At 39.3% G+C, this 20665-nt stretch overlaps 1 protein-coding gene across 1 annotated transcript in view; it reads left to right on the top strand.

The window, feature by feature from the left end:
* The window catches only part of HELZ (helicase with zinc finger), a 141727-nt gene that overhangs the window by 41700 nt on the left and 79362 nt on the right, over nucleotides 1-20665 (top strand). The window contains exons 6-11 of the mRNA XM_068976731.1: nucleotides 4582-4633; nucleotides 6001-6076; nucleotides 8050-8248; nucleotides 8707-8814; nucleotides 9843-10140; nucleotides 14973-15240. Of these exons, the coding sequence (XP_068832832.1) occupies nucleotides 4582-4633; nucleotides 6001-6076; nucleotides 8050-8248; nucleotides 8707-8814; nucleotides 9843-10140; nucleotides 14973-15240 (1001 nt within the window). The remainder of the gene's footprint in view (nucleotides 1-4581; nucleotides 4634-6000; nucleotides 6077-8049; nucleotides 8249-8706; nucleotides 8815-9842; nucleotides 10141-14972; nucleotides 15241-20665) is intronic.

The raw sequence follows: 20665 nt of genomic DNA, 5'->3' as shown, positions 1-20665 counted from the left end.
ACCCAGGTGTAAACCTTGACCTCCTGTAGGTTACATTCACACTGCAAATCTCATAATGCATTACAGTTCATAGCAACAAATAAGTATGCAGAGAAGACAGTCATCATGAGTTACATAAGCTGGATAAAGGTACTGTTTTGCTACAATTCAATAAGCTTTTAAAATATATTATTTTTTTAGTCTTATTATGAATTAACTGAAAATCAATAAGCTCTAACTTCAGAGCCATTTCCCTCTGGTATTTATGTGGTCTTTATAATTTCTAAGAAGTAAAAGAAGACAATTATAAATGTTTTAGACTTTTAAAATGAAAACATAAAATAAGATGATTTTTGTTTTAAGATTCTTGCCCTTGTTCTTCTCTCTTATCACCTTAATTGGATTAGCAGCTTTACATCTGATAATCATGCACAAATATATGTAGAGTTTTATTTTTGACATTTATAATCCTATTCTGTATGAGGTCACAAATATCATTTGACTCTCATTTTGTTACCGTACTTTTGGAATAAGTGACTTAAGTTTTGTTTATAATTTCTGTGTAACCAGAGTAGTAGTATTTTTGGTTAGTGAACTGGTACTAATAAAAAAATCCATCCAGAAAAAGCTAACAGCCAGTGTTACTCTTATTTATAATTACACTTGATGTACTTAAAAATAGGAAGAATTTGTTATTTAAAGATTGGGCTAAGCTGATATCTAACCTGTAAGTGCTAGTGGATTGGAATAAAGACCTGAAACTAAAGGCTGACTAATGAAAACAGAGAGACAATACATATTCTTCAGAGAAATTTCAATTCCAAATCAATATTTGATTATAAGATTATAAGAATTCTAGCAGTGTGAAATGTGTCTGCTTTCCCTGAAGGTCTCAGTAAAGACCTTATTGATGCTGCCTTTCTGTCTTGGGGTCTGAGCATATAAAAAGGGTGTTTTTAAAAATACAATACGTTGGAACCTAAAAGCCACAGTGGCCAATTTTCTTACTCTTACCAGCTCTTCTGATGAGGGTGGGCAGTTCACCAGCACCCTTGCCTCCCCGCCCCCCTGCCCACGCTGAGAGCTACAGTGTCAGCACAGACGTACCTGCCACTGCGGACTGTCGTAGGTGCAGACTCAGAAGTGCACCGTGTGTCTTTCCCTTTTAGCAGCTGCAGATGCTTTAAGCTTTATTTCATCACTGAAACACCTTCCCCCATTTTCTCTTGCATATTTGGTGAATTTATTTTGATAAATTTTTTTAGAGGAGATACTTTCAATTCATGCTTGAAGTGAATTTTTAGCTCTTATATTTATAAATTCTGTGTAATTGGAATCATCTTTTAAGGGCTAGTGTGGGACTATACCATTTAGATCTTGCTTATAGAATTTTAAAGGATCATTTAATACATCTTTTTGGTGGGTATAGAGTCTTCATAATGTGCCAGGGTCCGGCCCCGGTGGATCCAGGGAATTCGAAGGGGAGACGGAGTAGGCGAGGAAAAACTTATTTATTTAGAAATATAAAAGAAATTAAGAAGAAATACTATAGTGGGAAAATTTAGTGGAGAAAAGAGGCTGAATAACTTGGTTTACGGGGAAAGCCAATAAAACTTCGGGACAAGAAGTTTGCACCATCAACGTTAGGCCACCAGTGCTCGTTTGAATAGCGGAGGGTGCCCCGCCTTGGGCTCCCTCTCTCACGGGACTTAAAAGCCGGGGCAAGTTAGTAGACTTGGCTAGCCTCCCCGCTCCAGATGGGAATTCAGCCAGAAAAGGAGAGGGAGGGAGAGGGAGAAAGAGAGAGAGAGAGAGAGACACACACACACACACACGGGGGAAACCAGATTTCCAAGAAAGTAGTTCGAGAGACTAGTCCGAGAAACTGGTCCATCCCTTATTGTTCAGAAGACCTTTTATACTTTTGATCGTACATAGAGATCAGTGGATAATACAAAATTATGCAGTGTCAACCGCCCTGACTCTTATCGAGACCAGGCTTTCTCTGTGCATACCTAGTTGTATACATAAGTCTTAGGTGATTTACATCATCTTCTGGCCAGAAGGCCAGTTAACATTTTATGGCCCTTTTCTGATAAGGGTAATAGTGTTGTTCTTCCCAAAGTCTGGTGCCACTCTCAGAAAGCACTAAATAAAGTTACATTCTTACACAGCAAGGACACAGCAATTTATAACAAAGAAGTAGTGATTTATAACAAAGAGAAAATTCATTAACTCAAAAGTCTAGTGTTGCTAGCATCAAAACTACTATATTCCTATTTCTGCATCCCGATTACATTGATTAATATCCTCCCAGGTGCCTAAATAAAGGACATGGAGGCCTGGCGGCAAACATTAACTCAACAAACTCTTCACCAAACTAATTCTTAACTCTAAAAGGCTCTGTATCTTTAAGATGTTTAAGCTTTGTGCCTCTCTCGGTTGGGGGGCTGTAAGCAATTCACAAATTGTAAAAATCCCGGGAACCTGTCAGGCAAGTTAGAGAGCCATCAAAGAGCTGAAACATTCCTTTCATATGCAGGAGACTGAAGCCCTGAGTTGACTTTTTTCCAGAGAATGTTAGAAGAGTGGAAAGCCCAGTAATAAAGCAGGCAGACTCTGGTTTTTGGGGGGTAGATGTTCAGGAAAACCCAGGGGAGCCCCTGAAGCCTGACTCGCCTTGCCCATCAGGCCTCTCCGCATGACCTTGTCATGGGTGGGGTCTCCCTTGCTGGCTCCCGGCAATAATGTGAATAGTTATGTCCTGATTTATTTGCTAGCTTCTACATAGTCTTAAACTTGGTCCTCGTTTTCCGAAAAAAATTGAGTTGTCTTCAAAAACTATTTAGTAAGTAGTTTGAGAATCAGAAAGCTTTTTCCTGGTTTAATTCCAGCCCAACCTCCAAAGGGTCCAATTTAATCAGTGACATGTAAATTATGGTGATATTGCTTCAGGTATATCCAATTACCATTTACGACATTCTTTCTATGAGAAAAAACATTCCAAATTTCGTCTTGGGGTACTGTTTCCTCCTTGTGATTCAGTTCAGCATTTACTGAGTGCTGTGCTGTTCACGGGTCTGTGGGTTTTGGAAAGCTGAGAGATCCTTGGAAAACAGTCTGAAGGGCCAACCCCAGCTGTGCGTAGTTAATGTGCCCACAGGGCTACCTGTGGTCAGTAAGTGCTGTACCCGAAGAACAAGCAGGGAGAGGGGAGATGGAAACCAGGGAGGCTAGAGTGTGAGAACTGAGGTTAAAGGATGGAGGCGGCTGAGGGCAGACCCAAAAGTGACTTGCTACTAAGTTGGCAGTTGGTTGGCTTTGGGGCAGATGAGACGAGCAGAATGAGGTGCTTACAGGGAAGTGACAGTGGGGTCAAGTATGAGAGAGACACGAGGGACATTCTGGGCCTCGCTGGGCAAGATTTGGAGACTGCTCAGAGCAGAACAGAAAAGGGAGGGCTCAAGATGTCTTTCAGGATTCCAGTCTGGCTCTTTTTGGGGAAGGTGAATCCATTAGCTTGAGACAAGGAGCCCTGGAGCATGATGAGGTTTGGAATTAAAGTTGGTGAATTTTATTTTAGACATACTGCAGTTTGAAGTGCTTGGGTAGTTACCCAGCCAGCCAGCCAGCCAGCTACCCACCCACGCATCTACCCATCCATCCATCCATCCATCCACCCAGCTACCCACCTTCCATCCACCCATCCATCTATCCATCCTTCCACCCAGCTACCCACCTTCCATCCACCCATCCATCTATCCATCCTTCCACCCAGCTACCCACCTTCCATCCATCCATCCATCCACCCAGCTACCCACCTTCCATCCACCCATCCATCTATCCATCCTTCCACCCAGCTACCCACCTTCCATCCACCCATCCATCTGTCCGTCCAGATTTACTGGGCATCCATTATGTGCCAGGCCCTCTGAGGCCCAGGGATGCAGACAGGCAGTTAGGTGTGGGCTGTTAACAGTGGATCTGTATGTGGCTGACAGGGACCCAGCAGGTAAAATGCTATGGAGTCGTCAAGTGAAAATGCTTTAGCTGGCACTCGGTTGAAGCTGGGGATGTGGAGCTTACTTAGAGTAAAGTAAAAGCCAAAGGGGCAGATGGAGGACTTGTCTGCATTCGAGGAAATCAGAGCGAGTGGGTCCTCAGCCACGGCCTCTGCTGTGGGAGAATGGCTGATCCCAGGCAGTGAGCAGTGGTCATGCACTCGATGGAGGTGGGGGGGGGGGTGATGCCGCCCCAATGGCCCTGCTCCAGATGTTAGAAGAGAGAGCTATACACACAACAGGGGAGGGTGCTGCTCCCTGGGGCTCAGGACTGGGGACTGAGACTGCTTTTGCGCACAGGTAATTTTTATGTAGGGAGTTTTTATCAGTTTCCTTAATGAGGGCCACACAATTACTTCTTTTTCATATTTAAATATGGAACCATAGAGCAAAGAGCAAAAAATGCCACTTGCAATATTAGTGTTATTAAGTTTCTAAATGTTCCATCTCAAGCTTTTTAAAATGTTGAAATTTTCCAAGTTTAATTCAAATCAGCTAGCTATTTCTTATATAAAAATTTCTTTCATTTGAAAAATTGCAGACAGCAACTAGTAACGTCCTCTCTGGATATCATGTGGAAGACTTAGAGGAGGGTAAGTACTAACCTGTGCAACTTCTGTAGCTGTAATTACATTTGGGCATTGCTTCTTGTTGATCAGTGGGAGGAAATTTCTGTGTTATAGTACAGGTTAGTGGAAGCATAGAAAAGAATATAAAAATTTCGTTTAAGAAGTGTGGATGGAAGCAATCTTTCCCTAGCCCCTATTCATAGAATAATAGAGGAATGGAGGTGGGAGGCCACTGCAGAAGTCGTCTGTTTCATCTCTTTTCCCCCATGTATGTAGTTTTAAATTTTAACCTCATTCTTAACAATCTATGGAGGGAGATCTTTTCTCCTTTCTCACGCTCTATCACATGCTGTTGCAGTTATTACCTTTTAGAAATTGTCCTGCCAGTATTAAGGTCTGTGGGCTCTTCTTCTCTTCCCAGAGGAAGGTGGAGAGAGGCCAACACTCACTGAGTGTTTGCTCAGTGACGTCTGCCATTCAGTGGCTTTCACAAAACAAGTACTGAGTTCTTAGAGCCCTTCTCCATCTTTTTGATAGGTGATGAAACTGATGTTTGTTAAGGTCCAGTAATTTCCCAGTCACACATACAGTAAAGGGATGACTCATAGCTTTAAGCTCAGTCTAGCTCAGTGGATTTTGTCAGGAGGTGTGGGCTGGGCACAGTGACTTGTGAGGAGGCAGGAAACGGCCTCAAGGCCCTGGAGGCTTTGCTGCTGTTGAGCCTTGATGGCTCCAGCCTTTTTTCTCGGACACTTTGTTTCCCTTGGATTATTTGGAACCTTTTATCTGAATGCATCAAAATTCACTGTATTCAGAAGTAAACACATGTTATTTTTAGCTCCTGTCTCAGAATTCACCTTTATGAACTTTAACTGTTAAAAAAGGATTACTTTATGCAACGACATGTGTCAGACACCCCCTAAGGAACATGGATGGTTATGTGGAACTTATTCCATATACAGGACTGGAATTTGTTTTACAAAATTTCCTCTTCCCAGGAGACCATAATTTTCTTTTTCTGGAAGGAGTTCCTAATAGAGATGTAACTCATACCTAAGACGTGCAAGCATGCCAGCACCTCGCCCTTTAGGTGTCAGGGGAGAGACTGCACCTGGGAGTATGTCCACCAGTTGCTGGGATGGAGTGAGGGTCGTTGCCTTGGTACAGCGGTTGTGTAGCTGCTCCTTCAGGGATTTCTCAGGTTCATGTGGCTAACTGATATAATTCATTTGATTGGTGAATTACTTTTTTTGGTAGAGACAGGCATGTCATGTTCATTTTACATCATCTGAGATGATGTGTATGGAGCGTTAATAGTATTTCTTACACATTAAATATCAGAATTATCAGCAAGCCTCAAATGATAAGACTATATCCTGATTACTCTCTAGGATCTTGTAATGGTTGGCATTTCCGCCCACCACCTAGGGGAATCACAAGCAGCGAGGAATATACTTTGTGTAAAAGGTAACGTGATTTTTTTTTTTAAACCAATGACATATCTTTATTCCAAAGGATAGTTAATTTTCCTTCACTTTTTGAAAATAATTCAAATTTAAAGAAGATAAAGGAAGTGAAGGAAGAAGTATAATGATTGAGTAAAATGGTTTATTTTCAGTTTGAAACAGAAGCCATAATGGTTATTATCATTAAATTAAAAAAATCAAAACCATATTGATGATCCTTCTTTTACTTATAAAGAACAATGATCTAAATGGAAATTGTTAAGACTTTTGTCATACCAGTTGGAATAATATGATTTAATTACTGGTCTCTTGTTTATGTGAAATTTACCTAACCTAAATTATGATTTAAACTGGAGTTACCTTATATAAACTGAAATAGAGCATAAAACAGATACATGTTGAATTATTTTGATAACTTTTCTAAGAGAAAAGAAAATCTATTACCTTCACATAATCTTATATAGAATTTATGAGTAGTTTATATTTGAAGAGCTAACCTTTCAAAATTTAGTGATTATATGTTAAGGGAGAAAGAATTGTTAAAGTCACATCAGAAGGTTCTTTTTATAAGAACTAAGTGGTTTTTTAGATACAAGTTGTAATTACTCTAGATTGCTTTTGATAATGAAGGAAATTCGATATGTAGTTTTGATTTTATAGTAAAAAATAAAGAAGCTGAGAGGAAATTTGAAGATTCCAGTGGTAGAGAGGTAGGACGCAATCTGATGCGAAGCACGTGTAGGGGACTTTGTAGTCCAAATAGAGAGTCAAGCCTTCCATGTTTAGGGAAATAATTTACAGCAATAGGAAAACAATATTTGGCTCATTAAGACATACTAAAGAGAAAAAAAATGCATGATTTTAAATGTCTTATATGACGCATATGAGAACTTAATAGCATAGTTTAAGTTCAAATACTTTGTATATCATCAAAAAAAAAGCTTTAAACACACTTATCTTTTCAAGTAGGATGAGCCACTTGATGGTTCATTTTGTATTTCATATTGTCCATATTTTCCCAATTGGAAAATTATGTAAAACATAGCATCCTTTTTAACACATTTGCTATTTATAACTTGATTTTCATTTTTTTTCCTCTCAGAAGATCTTTCATTAATTTTGTAATGTTTCAATTGTTTAAAAACTGGCTGGATCTCTTATTTCATAGAGTATTTAAGACTTAAAGTTACTGATCAGTCTTGAATTTTTATCTGTTTTGACCATCGAATTGTCAGGTGAATTTTCTGAGTCATAAATGTTGAGAAATCATTAAATATCTATCCTTTAAAATGAACATTTGTGAATTTACCCATTGAAGAACTTAATCTATGGAAATAAGATTCTTATATAAAACTTTTATTCTTAATTTATTTAAAACTTAAAGCAATTTAATGTAGTCCAGTATTTTCAGTGAAATATAGGTAACAGTAACGTAGAGAAGAGGGAAGGGATTACATTTGAAGGTGAAACGTAGAAGTTTTGAAATGTTAATTCAGTGACATATTATATTTTGTTCCAGAACAAAATCCCTAGGATGTGGAAAATTTTCTGTAGATGCTTTTAGTTTGGGAAGTAGGGCAGACCTGCGCTTGACAGACTAACCCTCTTGATGTCAGTGATGCTTTAGAGAGACTGCTCTAGCAGGAACTGTCTAAGAGAGCTGTTCTGTCACGAAGGGAACTGCCTTCAGTGCCCATTTTTGTGGGTGGGGCTGGTGGTGGATATGTTCTGCTTTCTCGCCCCTTATTCCAGAGAAAGAGGTCAGTGCACGGTGGGTGGGGGGAGAGGGGCTGCTGCTTCATTGACTGTTGTGAATGTTCTCTAACCTCTTCTTCCTCCTCTGTGATAGACAAACCCTCTCAGGAGATGAAGTTTTGTTTTTGTTATTGAAGAGGCGGAGGGCAGATGCTGGAAGTTTATCTTTTAAATGGTCCAACAAAGTATATGATAAACAGTCTCTCCTGTTCTACTTAGATTTTTAGAGCGAGGAATCTGTAGGTATGGCGCGCAGTGCACTTCAGCACATTCCCAGGAAGAGCTAGCAGAATGGCAAAAAAGATACGCTTCACGGTTGATAAAATTGAAACAGCAAAATGAGAATAAACAGCTCTCAGGCAGTTACATGGAAACCTTGATAGAAAAGTGGATGAATTCATTATCTCCTGAGAAAGTGGTGAGGAAAATAAACTGCATTTTTTTTTGTTTGTTTGTTTTAAACAGTGACCTTGTTTGAATTTTGACTTTATTTCATGCTGTCTTGGTTTCTATCCCTATCCTCTATGAAACACTTGATTCTTGATAAAGTGTTTTGGTAACAAAAGTAGACCCATTTACTACAATAAAGAGCAGAACTAAGCCATTTGTCTGGAGACTTGCAGGAACTGCGCTAGCTTGTCTTCACTCAGGGAGCTTTTGCTGCCACTTTGTTGCTGCTGCTGTTCGTTTCTTTATGTCTCTTAGTTCAGCTCTATCGTATTGTGTACTTATAAAAATAACTGAGAATTAATGTGTGCAGTACCTTGCTTTGTAAACAGTTCCATCAGCATCTTTACCGTTGACATTTATTTACCATGCCAAAGCGTCTGTGTTCTTAGGAACGAGAGCGTAACGGGACCTGCTCTCTGTTTTCAGCTCAGTGAGTGTGTGGAAGGAGTGAAGGTGGAGCATGACCCCGGTCTGTCCGTCACCGTCAACACCAAAAAGTCCCACCAGACCTGGACCTTCGCTCTCACCTGTAAGGTATGAGTTTTGTGATAATTAAACAATGTGAATTGCTTTCCATTTTCTTAGAGTTTTATTGGACCTTTAAATCTGTATATTGAAAGAGCATTGAAAATTATGTAGGTTCTATATTATAATAAAGTGTATTTCTGTATTTTGGTCATCAAGGTTTTATATATATATATATATTTTGAGATTTTGGGGATAAAATCTTTGTAAGTACTGAGATACTTGCTTATTTATTTATTTATTTGGTGAAGATATATTTGACATATTTGACATGTCTTCCAAACTTGAAACATAGGATGGGGTTCATGGCTTATAGTTAACTATTTAAAAGTTGAATTCTTTAATCTGGCAGTTCTAAACTATTGAAACAACTTGTTTTTATTTTTGATTTTGTGAAATCACAAATTCTGTGATAACAGATTTTTTATTTGAGGCATTTTCTGCAGTGCTTCCTATCTTGCATTATGATGTTTAAAGTTTAAGAATGAAGCAAAGTAAACAATTTCTGTTAATATGTGCAGTGGAAAAGTTTTGTGTACTTTTTTGTAATGTTTCCTCCACTGTACCATCTGCATCTTGGGATGAAAAATCTGGGAACATTTGGCTTCAGCCATGAACCCAATCGAGTGCTTTCAGAAGTAACTGCTCTCCTGTGAAGATTTTTTACTTGAGGCCAAGGGATGGAAAATTGGAGGTGATGGTGGTACAAGGTGAAAGCGTTTGCCACAGTGAAAGATGAATGTATCGCAGAAAGCAGGGAGGCTAGAAACGTAGTGTGAATATATCATTTTTGGAAATGGCAACCTTATTGAGATATAATTGACATCATAAATATATCATTTTAACAAATGATTTTTTTAACCGTTTTGATTTTTTTTTTCTTAAATGGCTTATGAGTACAATTTGTATTTTTAATATAGTATCTTAGAAGCATGGGAAAGTAAAAGTCCCTTATAGAAATATTTTCATTGAAGAGCCCAATTACAACTGGATTTTCAACCCCTTGTACTCAATGAATTATTTTAACTTCCTTGTAGCCTGCAAGAATGCTGTGTCGTGTAGCATTGCTTTATGATGCTCATCGTCCTCATTTTAGTATCATTGCAATATCTGCCGGAGATAGTACTACCCAGGTATCACAAGAAGTCCCAGAAAACTGTCAAGAATGGATAGGAGGGAAGATGGCCCCAAATGGATTAGATCATTACGTGTATAAAGTCGGGATAGCATTTAACACAGAAATATTTGGAACTTTTCGCCAAACCATAGTTTTCGACTTTGGATTGGAACCAGTACTCATGCAAAGAGTAATGATTGATGCAGCTTCTACAGAAGGTAATATTTAGACTTTTTCCCCCTGATACTATGTATTAAAAGGCACTATAACAACATTAAAAGATATGTATTGGCCCCTAAATATTCCATGGATAGGGAGGGAATAGGAGGGAAAAAGATCCCAAGTTCTTTGACTCATTTACTGTGTGATGGAATTAGAATGTTTGCGTTATACCCTGGTCACTTTATACAGTCATCAGGCAAAGCTTGCTTTGAGGTTCCCCAGACTGGTATGAGTAGGTGATCAGGTCTCTTTTTGGTCTGCCAACTTCATTGGTTGATTTTATTCAGCACAGTAAAACCTTTCAGTATTAATTTCGGTAGAATATAATTTTAATAGTAATTGTGAATACACCTACAGTGTCTATTTCCATGTTCTACTGATGGTCCAGTTAACTTTGTTCATATTAGTACATTACATCTGAATGAAAAGTCTTAAATAGTAGCTTTCATAAGTTGATTTCACTAGTATAGAGGAGACCAAGGCGCCTTGACTAGGGTCTGCTTCGTACTCTTGGGAAGAGGTCCTGGTTTCAACATGTAGGCACCCGTGGAGATGCTGAATCACTGTGTAAATTGTCTGTTACTGCCTCAACTTACACTTTATGCCAAGATCCAGCTGCTGAGGGAAGGGCACGTTAGTCTACATTTCTTTGGCTCTTGGTTGGATTTGGTGGTGGTTTAGTCACTAAGTCGTGTCCAACTCTTTGAGATCCTGTGGACTGTAGCCCCCCAGGCTCCTCTGTCCAGGGGATTTCCCAGACATGAATACTGGAGTGGGTGGCCATTTCCTTCTCCAGGGGATCTTCCTGACTCAGGGATTGAACCCACATCTTCTGCATTGCAGGTGGATTCTTTACTGCTGAGCTACCAGGGAAGCCCCATATGAATTTTAAAAATTTGGCGGGGGGGTGGGGGGGGTGGGTAAAGATGTGCTTCTCACAAATTTGTGGAAAAGGACATTTACAGAAAAAGAAAGTTAATGACTTTTCCCCTTACTTAGAACACAGGCAGTTTTATACACTTCATACCTCGACTTTGAGTAATGGAAGATTTTTGCTTGACAAAATTGATTTGGAATTCTGCTTTGAATATCTGGAAGCTATGTGTTGGAAATTAATTCTTACATTTAAATTTGAAAACTTGGTATTATTCATTACTTTCAGGCTAGCAATATGTTAACATTAGCATTAAAAGTTAGTATGTCTTAAAACTTATCTCCAGCTGTCAAAGCTGTTGGTAAATTAAGGACATGTTTATACACACACACACACACATAATTATACATATATAAATATATAATAGAAAATTATAGGAAATTTAATAGAAAATAGATTTTTAAATTTTAAACTATTAAAAATAATTAAAAATAGATTTTAAATTTTTAAATTATAGGAAAATTAATAGAAAATAGATTTTAAAATAATTCAATTGTCAATGAATACTAAATATAACTGAGTAGAAGCATGTGAAAAGTGTGCTATTACTCCACTCTTTTAGCTTTTCATTAGCCTCATTAAGATGTTCATCTTACCTCTGTATAGCTGTCTTAGTGAAAGGAATGATGTTGAAAAGGATAGCTGAAATCCTAGTGTGGGTTTCCTTTGGGATTTTGTTTTATTAAAGCCACAGACCCAAATGTTTTCTAAGGAAGAATGTTGTGTCCAGTTCTGGAATTAGGAATCGTTTCATCTCATTCTCTTTAAGAACTAGATGAATATCCCTGTTTTTAATAGACCCCACGTTTCCCATGCATTTATGGCATACCTCTTCACCCCTTGTGCTGAGTGCAAAGAACACTGGAGTTTTTCCTCCTCACTTCTTATCTTACCCACTGTCCAGGTTTTGTTAATTTTGATAATTTTGCAAGTCTGCTCTCCTACATACTTCAAGAGAAAACGGACCAACCCTTTGGATACTTTATTAGAATAGTAACTATACGGCTGAAATGAGAGCATTTGCTGTTCACAGTAATCAGAGGGGTGAGGGAAGTTGGGTAGCAAGTCTTGTGTCCTGCTGGTTGACTCCAGCCTTGAGTTCTATTTTTGATAGTAGCAGTTCTTCCCTTACGTTATCTTCAGGAAATTAGGTATGTTCTAACTATCTTTAAGTTTTTCTTATGAATGTCTCTTAAAATACTTGTGTAGCTTCTACCCATCATATCTCAGGGTAACAAGTTCCATAGGTTTATAATTTGTCAGGATTTCAGTTATTATTATAGAAGTTGGTTACTAAGGCAGCATTAAACTCTTCCTAAGTGATTTTATAAATACTGATTCTAACCTGTTCACGTTTCATCTTCCCAGAATTTCTTTCTTTTTTTTTTTTTTTAAGCCCGATCTAGATTGAAGAAAAGTACTTAATTATCGAGAATGAACTGGTTCAGGCCGCCCTGGGTGGTGCACACATCTGGGTTAGACGTGGCCAGGTGTGCATGTGTGTGCACATGGGATGAAACAAGCCCCAAGAGTGGTGGTGTCCAGCATCCCTGGGGGAGCCTCAGCTTCCTCCTCTGTTTGAAGAGGAGCTTTTAGGACCTAATGACCTTTAAAGGTTGTTAAATGGAAATTAAACAAGTTTAATTTAAAGAAGCTTTTTACTGCTGAGAGGACTGGAGGCAGAATTTTGTGTCAAGACCAACATGACTAGGGAAACAAGCGGTTCTCGCAGGAGATTCCTCGGTAGTCGCTGGCCCGGCTCTCGCTGGATACCTGAGCTAATGGCTGAGAGCCATAGTCTGTAGACTTTCTCTAATGCCGGCACGCAAGGATTTTCTCAGGATTATTCTTTCTGCTCCCCTAGCTCTCCTCTCTTCTGTATTGTATTTACAGTTCGTAAAAAGAGGGAATAAAAGTTACCATTGTTTTGGATTTGTTTTGAAATTCTTGTGCTTCCTGCTGAAGATACTCATTCTAAAAATTTCATAAAATCATGGCACTAAGTAGATAAAGTGAGAAAAACAAATACTATTGCTCACGGCACTTTTGCCAAAATGCCTGAATACTTTTAGCCCAGGGCGGAATGGTTTTCTGTATAATTTGTTTTATATATTAAATAGGCAACACAAAAAGTTTTTTTTAGAGGAAAGTTGTGCCATTTTAGTTTTGTTTTTATCCCAGTTACTTACATGGGAAGAGTAACTAGTGACTTTCTAAAGAATGGGAATATAATACTGATGTAGGCATAGTGTGAATCCATTCCTTATTTAAAATAAATTTAAGAAGTATAATTTCCCTATGCCCAAAGAATACACATCCTTTTATTATATATTAAATTGTTCAGTACTACGCAGAGTTTAGTTTTTCTTTTTTTTTAAGGGCTGGTTATTTGGGTTGTCACTGTACCATTTGTATTTCTCCTTTTGACTTTTGAATTAAGAAAGAAAAGTAAGTACATTCTTGCTATTTTGTTAATAGTATCTGATCTTTAGTGCCATGGTATAGTCTTGTTTTAGGAATGTTGGCATTTGTATAATTTAAATATCTTTTATAGCTGTGCTCTAATGAATGAGTAGGAAAGGCCCAATACTAGTGTGATTTAGGATGAAAATGCTTATTTTATGAAACTTCTGCTTTTGAGGCTATCGCAAAAACCGACCATCACTGTCTCTTCCAGAGTGTTTTTAAAATGCAAAATTTCAATGAGAAAACCATCTTTGTATCTTGATGGTTACAGTAGTGTTGATATAGCCGTTTGGTGAGTAAGAAAACTTGGTTCCTTTTCAAGGAACAAAGACTAGAAATTAAGACTTTTCCATTTCAATCTTTAAAGATAATTAGGATGAACTATTTTCTAATATTGAGAAATTTCTCTTGGAGGATGATTATTCTTACATGTTTATAATTTATATATAGCATTTTAATATAGTAACAGCTCTCACTAAGCAAGACAGGACAATTATACAGTCTGCTGTCATTTCATAGATAGCACATGTTAACTTTGTACTTTGGAGACTAACCTCTGTTTAAACTTGTTATTATTTCTTCCTGAATTTTAGTAAGTTGCAAGACCATCTTTCCAAGTATATTATATAAAAACTGGTCAGGTTTCACCCTGAAGGTGTCTGTTTTCCACCCAGCAGAAGGCTGAGACACACACACACAGGGAGCCTGTCAGGCTCCAAGTTCACGTTGCGACGCATTTTGCCCTGTGCCGCATTCTCCCTAGAGCTGGCAGCCTCGAACAGCCGTTCATTTTGACATTGTGCCCTACTCACCATGCAGTTTAACTGAGGCTAAACTGGATTTATCTGAAATGGCATTTGAATAGTACATTGTACCATGCTTTAACGTGCAGTTTAATGTGGGAAAAAGACACAGAAGGTTTCCGTTTGTTGTCGGTTGATTTTCAGAGCGTTTCACTGTGCTTTACCACACAAGATCCAACCTCTCACAGTTTTCTGATCTTTTTCTCTAATGGGGCAGGTATTGCTGGCAGGAGGAGAAAAGTCATTATCACCTAATAAAGATTTGTCTTATGAAAGATTTACCATACTTTCTTTCTGCAGATCAGATTTCTGATTGAAGAGTTAAATTCTAAATTCTGCTCTGTATTTTTAAAATGTTAATAACTATTTCTGGTGTGTCCTAGCCTGAGGTAGAGAAGAATATTTTTTACATGTATTCCTGTTTATGTTATTTTGTTAATCTAGGCCAAAAAAAAAAAAGATTTCTGATGCGGGAAAAATACTCTGTCAAATGGGGTTTTGTACTGTTTCATTTTTTAGAACTTTAGCTCTAGCATACAAAATTCTCATACCAAAATGCATAATGTATTACTTGAGAATTTTAATGTTGTGTTCCTTTATAAATGTGTTTTTTGTTTCCATTTAGATCTTGAGTACCTGATGCATGCCAAACAACAGCTAGTAACTACAGCTAAACGTTGGGATTCTTCTTCTAAGACTGTTGTAGACTTTGAACCTAATGAAACTACTGATTTGGAGAAGAGCCTTCTTATCAGATACCAAATTCCTCTCTCTGCTGACCAGCTGTTTACCCAGTCCGTTTTAGACAAATCATTGACCAAGACCAACTATCAGTCACGGTTGCATGACCTTCTTTATATTGAGGAGATAGCCCAGTATAAGGAAGTCAGCAAGTAAGTTACTTTAGAAACACTTTTCTTTCTTTCTTTTTAAAAATCTCCCCTTTGGATGGTATTGTTCATATTTAAACTAAGGAGGGGTGCCTTAGTGAAGTCAGGTAGTGAACTGGCTGTTACTCAGTAGCTGTTCTTCAGCACTGGTGCATGAGCCTGTCCAGGCAAGCACTGTGCTCGCCGTCCGGGCAGGCACTGTGCTGGCTGTGGCGTCTCGTGTTCAGTGCCGCTTTCCGCTCCACGTGACTCTGCATGTTCTGGGAGTATGAGTCTATACATGGTCCTTGCTCTTCAGGAGCTTCCTCTCAGGGATAGAGCAAGCACTCAAAGATTATTTTTTGAAAAATGTACAAAAACTGAAAGAGACCACATATTTTGAAAAGTAATCATGAGAGTCGTATTGAGGGAACTCACAGCGGTCTCTTACATTTTAATTACAAGGGTTGGGCTGTAGGCGCACCTCAGAGATGGTGCAGGTTCAGTTCCAGGCCTCCGCAGTAAAGGGTCTATCACAGTAGCGCAAGTCACGTGAGTTCATTGGTTCCCAGTGCACATGAGTTAGTGTGCTGAGCCTACACTATCCTGTAGGCTGTTAACTGAAAGAGCATTATGTCTGAAAAAATATACATATCCTAAGTAAAAATCCTTTATTGCTAAAAAATGCTGACCATTGTCTGGCAGGTCGTCATCTTTTTGCCGCTGGGGGGTCTTGCGTCACGTGTTGGTGGCTACTGACTGATCAGGGTGGCGGTTGCTGAAGGTCGGGGTGACTGCGGCAGTTTCTTAACAGGCAGCAATGAAGTTTGCTGCATCGATCAACTCTTCCTTTCATGAGCAATTTCTCTGGAGCATGCAGTGCTTCTTGACAGCATTTTATCCACAGTTAGAACTTTTAAAATTGGAGTTAGTCCTCCCAGACCCTGCCACTGCTTTATCAACTGAGTTTATCTCATGTTCTGAATCCTCTGTTGTCATTTTGACAGTCTTCACAGCCTCTTCACCAGGTGTAGATTCCATCTTAAACCACTTTCTTTGCTCGTGCGTAGAAAGCAGCTCCCAGCTGGTAAAGCTTTGGCACGGTTGCAGCAGTCCCGTCACGTGCCGTCCTTGCTGTCACTTCTGCACCTGCAGCTCCTCTTCCACTGAAGTCTTGAACCCCTCCAAGGCACCATTCCAACAAGACTATAGTTAATTTTGATATTTTGACCTCTGCCCATGAATCATGCATGTCTTAATGGCATCCAGGATGGCGGAAGGTTGACAGAACCTTGACAGGAGGTTTCCAGTTTATTTTGCTGAGATCTGTCAGAGGAATCACTGTCTATGGTAGCCTTAACCTCCCAAAATGTATTTCTTAAATAATGAGACTTGGAAGTCAATTACTCCTTGATCCATGAGCTTTAGAATGGATCTGTGTTGGCAGAATGGATCAGCATTAGTCGTGGTGTTCATCTCCATCAGACCTCTTGGGTGACCAGGTGCATTGTCAGTGAGCAGTAGTATTTTGAAAGGAATCCTGTTTGCTGAGCAGATCTCAACAGTGGGCTTAAAATAGGTAGTAAACTGTATTATAAGCAGATGTGCCATCATCCAGGCTCTGCTGTCCCATTTATAGAGCATAGATGGAGCAGATTTAGCATAATTCTTAAGGCCTTAGGGTTTTTGGGATGATAAGTGAACATTGGCTTCAGCTTAAAGCCATCAAATGCTTTAGCCATCATGAGATTCAGCCTGCTCTTTGAAGCCAGGCATTGACTTCTCTCTGACTCTAAAGTGCCAGGTAGAGTCGTCTTCTGATAGAAGGCTGTTTCATCTACACTGAGAGTCTGCTGGTTAGCGCAGCCACCTTCATTAATTATCTGAGCTCCATCTTCTGGGTGCTCCATCTTCTGGGTGACTTGTTACAGCCTTCATATCAGCATTTGCTGCTTCACCTTGTACTTTTACATTATTGAGATGGTTTCTTTCTTAAACCTCATGAACCAAAGTCTGCTAGCTTCCAGTTTTTCTTCTGTGGCTTCCTCCCTCTCTCAATTCAGTTCAGTTCAGTTACTCAGTCGTGCCCAACTCTTTGCGACCCCACGGACTGCAGCACGCCAGGCCTCCCTGTCCATCACCAACTCCTGGAGTTTACTCAAACTCATGTCCATTGAGTCGGTGATGCCATCCAACCACCTCATCCTCTGTCGTCCCCTTCTCTTCCTGCCTGCAATCTTTCCCAGCATCAGGGTCTTTTCAAATGAGTCAGCTCTTCACATCAGGTGGCCAGAGTATTGGAGATTCAGCTTCAGCATCAGTCCTTCCAATGAATATTCAGGACTCATTTCCTTTAGGATGGACTGGCTAGATCTCCTTGCTGTCCATGGGACTCCCTCTCTCAGCCTGTATAGAATTGTCAGGGCTTATTCTGGTTGAGGCTTTGGTTGAAGGGAGGGTTGTGGCTGGTATCACGTATCCAAACAACTAAAATTTTCTACATATCAGCAATAAAGCTGTTTTTCATCCTTACCATTCGTGTGTTCACTGAAATACAATTTCTAATTTCCTTCAAGAACTTTTCCTCCACTTTCACAGCTTTGGCTAACTGGTGCAAAAGGCCTAACTTTTGGCCTGTCTTAGCTTCAACAGGCTTTCTTCATTAAGCTTATGAATCATTTCTAGCTTTTGATTTAAAGTGAGAGATGTGACTCTTCCTTTTGCTTGAGGCTGATTATAGGGTTATTAATTGGCCTAATTTCATTATTGTTGTGTGTCAGGGAGTAGGGGGCCTGAGGAGAGCAAGAGAGATGGGGGAATGGCCAGGTGTGGAGTGGTCGGAACACGCATTTGTTGACTGTTGGTTGTCTTGAATGGGTGCATTTCGTGGCATCCCAAGACAATTAAAGTAGTAACATCAAAGATCACCACCACATATGTAGCTATAGTGGAAAAGCTTGAAATACTGTGACAGCTAGCAAAATGTTACACAGAGACACGTTATAAGCAGTTGCTGGAAAAAATGGTGCCTATAGCCTTGCTTGACTTAGGGGTGCTGTAGACGTTCAATTTGTTAAAAAATAAAAAAACTAAACCAAAGCAATACCTGCAAAGGACCATGAAGTGCAATAAGATGAGCTTTGCCTATGCTTTTACATGGTTGCCTTAGAACCCCCTTCTGAAAATAGATTGGATGAAGCCTCTCAAGATTAGCAAATGTGTTTTGACTTGAGGCTGAATTTGATAGGTATATATATATATATTTTTTAAATTTTTTTAAGAGATTTTTTTCAAGGAAGTCCAGATATTAAGACTTCTTTCTATGTTGAGTTTTAGTGTGAGATGTTTGGAGTTGATAAGAATAACGCTGCATTTCATTTAAGTTTTAAAATATGCTTCCGAGTTCTTTCGAGATTTTTTTTTCAACGTCTCTTGTCCGCAGCTACATATTGCTCTGCATTCAATAGTGATTCCACCTTGAAGTGAAACCAGTTTCATCCTAAGATAAACATTTTCAAAAGAAATTGGCCTTGGCTGAAGCTGCTGTGTGCATGAGCATCCGAGTGTGTCATGGCCTGCTGGGTCAGGCTGCCAGCTGAGAGCTGGCAGAACAGGCCTGCTGCATGGTTGCTTGTTGGGGCATTGCGTTGCAGTGGCTCGGGCCTCTGCTGGTTCAGCCTAGCTTGGCCTCAGGAGACCCAGGTGCTTTTTGACATATGACCTTGGTTGACTTTTGTTGTCATTTATTTAGTCAGCAAATTGCACAAAAGGAAATTGACTATAGCTTTGAAGTTTTTTTAAAGTTACACTCAAGAGGGCTTCTCTGCTGGTTTAGACAGTAAATAATCCGCCTGAAATGCGGGAGACCTGGATTCAGTCCCTGAGTTGGGAAGATCCCTTGGAGAAGGGAACAGCTATACACTCCAGTATTCTGACCTGGAGAATTCCCTGGACTGTATAGTCCATGGGGTCGCAAAGAGTCAGACACGACTGAGTGACTTTTTCAAGAGGTTTAACTATTTTTAACACTGATGGAACCATATATCATTTATCTTCTTGTTTAGTTGCTAAGTTGTGTCTGACTCTTTGCTGCCCCAGCACACCAGGCTTCCCTGTCCTTCACTGTCTCCTGGAGTTTGCTTACACTCATGTCCAGTGAGTCAGTGATCCCATCCATTCATCTCATCCTCTGTCACCCCCTTCTCCTTTTGCCTTCAGTCTTTCCCGCCTTAGGGTCTTTTCTCATGAGTCAGCTCTTATCAGGTGGCCAAAGTATTGGAACTTCAGCTTCACCATCAGTCCTTCCAGTGAATATTCTGGGTTAATTTGCTTCCATGGGCCACTCTTCTGCCACTTCCAAAAATGTTAGAAAGTCTGTAAGCTTTAAAGTTGATTTCAAAGTGTGGCGTGTAACAATGGAAATATCTTTGCCAATTGGGATGTATTTTATACTCTAGGTATTTGAGTTATTAAATCTCAAAAATGCATATTATTTAAAATACTTAAAACTTACTATTGTCTTTTTAGTTTCAGCCTATTAACCTTTGAGAAAAATTAAATATTGGTAACTGTTACTTCGAGAAGGTCTCTGATGTTTGCTTCTTGAACATAACAGTGACTCTTTTGTGGGAGAAGCTTAGTGCTTCTATTTTCCAGTCCCTCTGCCTTAAGAGTTTTGTTGCAGGGCACAGTTGAGTGTCATAAAAGAATTCTCTTACTGCTTTAAAACTGTGAGATTAATTTTTCATGCCTAAGTTGTGACCAAGTGTTTTGGGATGGCAGATTGTAAAACAGGTGTAACAGTAAGACTTCAAATATTACCCAAGTTAGTTGAGAAAATATCATAGGGTTGTAAGAATTTGTTATGGAATAATATAAAGTAGTTGAAATGGGAATATGGTGCCTTGGAAAAAGTCAGATTATTATAAACATGTACAGTTAATTCAGTGAATAAAATTACTGAGTATTCAAAGTGTCAGGTTCTAGGCTGGTCTTTGCTGATTCTAATGCAAACAAGTTATGTTTCCTTTCCCCCCCCCAGAGCTTGAATGGCCTCTCAAGTCTGCTTTCTGGACTAGCTGGCGTTTAAGCTGAATTTTGAAAAGCAGAATTGTCAGGTGGCAAAATAGGACAAAGGTACTTAGTTTGAAGAAGCAGGATATGAGAATTAGAGCATAGAGTTTTGGGGGAAACTGCAAGTAGGTCATCATAATTTTAATGGAGGGTGCTATGTGGTGGAGTGGGGCTGGTGAGATAGAAAGCTGTTTAAACTTTACCCGCAGAGCTGTGTATCAGACTTGCATTTTACAGAGATTCTCCAGTGGTGGTTTAGAGAACAGATTTGAAGCTAGAGTTATGGAAGGAGTTTGTTACAGTCATCCAGGTTAGAAATGCTGAGATGCAGATGATTAGGAAGAAGAGGAAATAACAGGGCCTGGTGATTATGTGG

This window comes from Capricornis sumatraensis, chromosome 8 (genome assembly GCF_032405125.1).
Source record: "Capricornis sumatraensis isolate serow.1 chromosome 8, serow.2, whole genome shotgun sequence".
Lineage (NCBI taxonomy): Eukaryota > Metazoa > Chordata > Mammalia > Artiodactyla > Bovidae > Capricornis > Capricornis sumatraensis.
The sequence above is the reverse complement of the archived record's forward strand: the minus strand, read 5'-3'. Positions and strand labels throughout refer to the sequence as shown.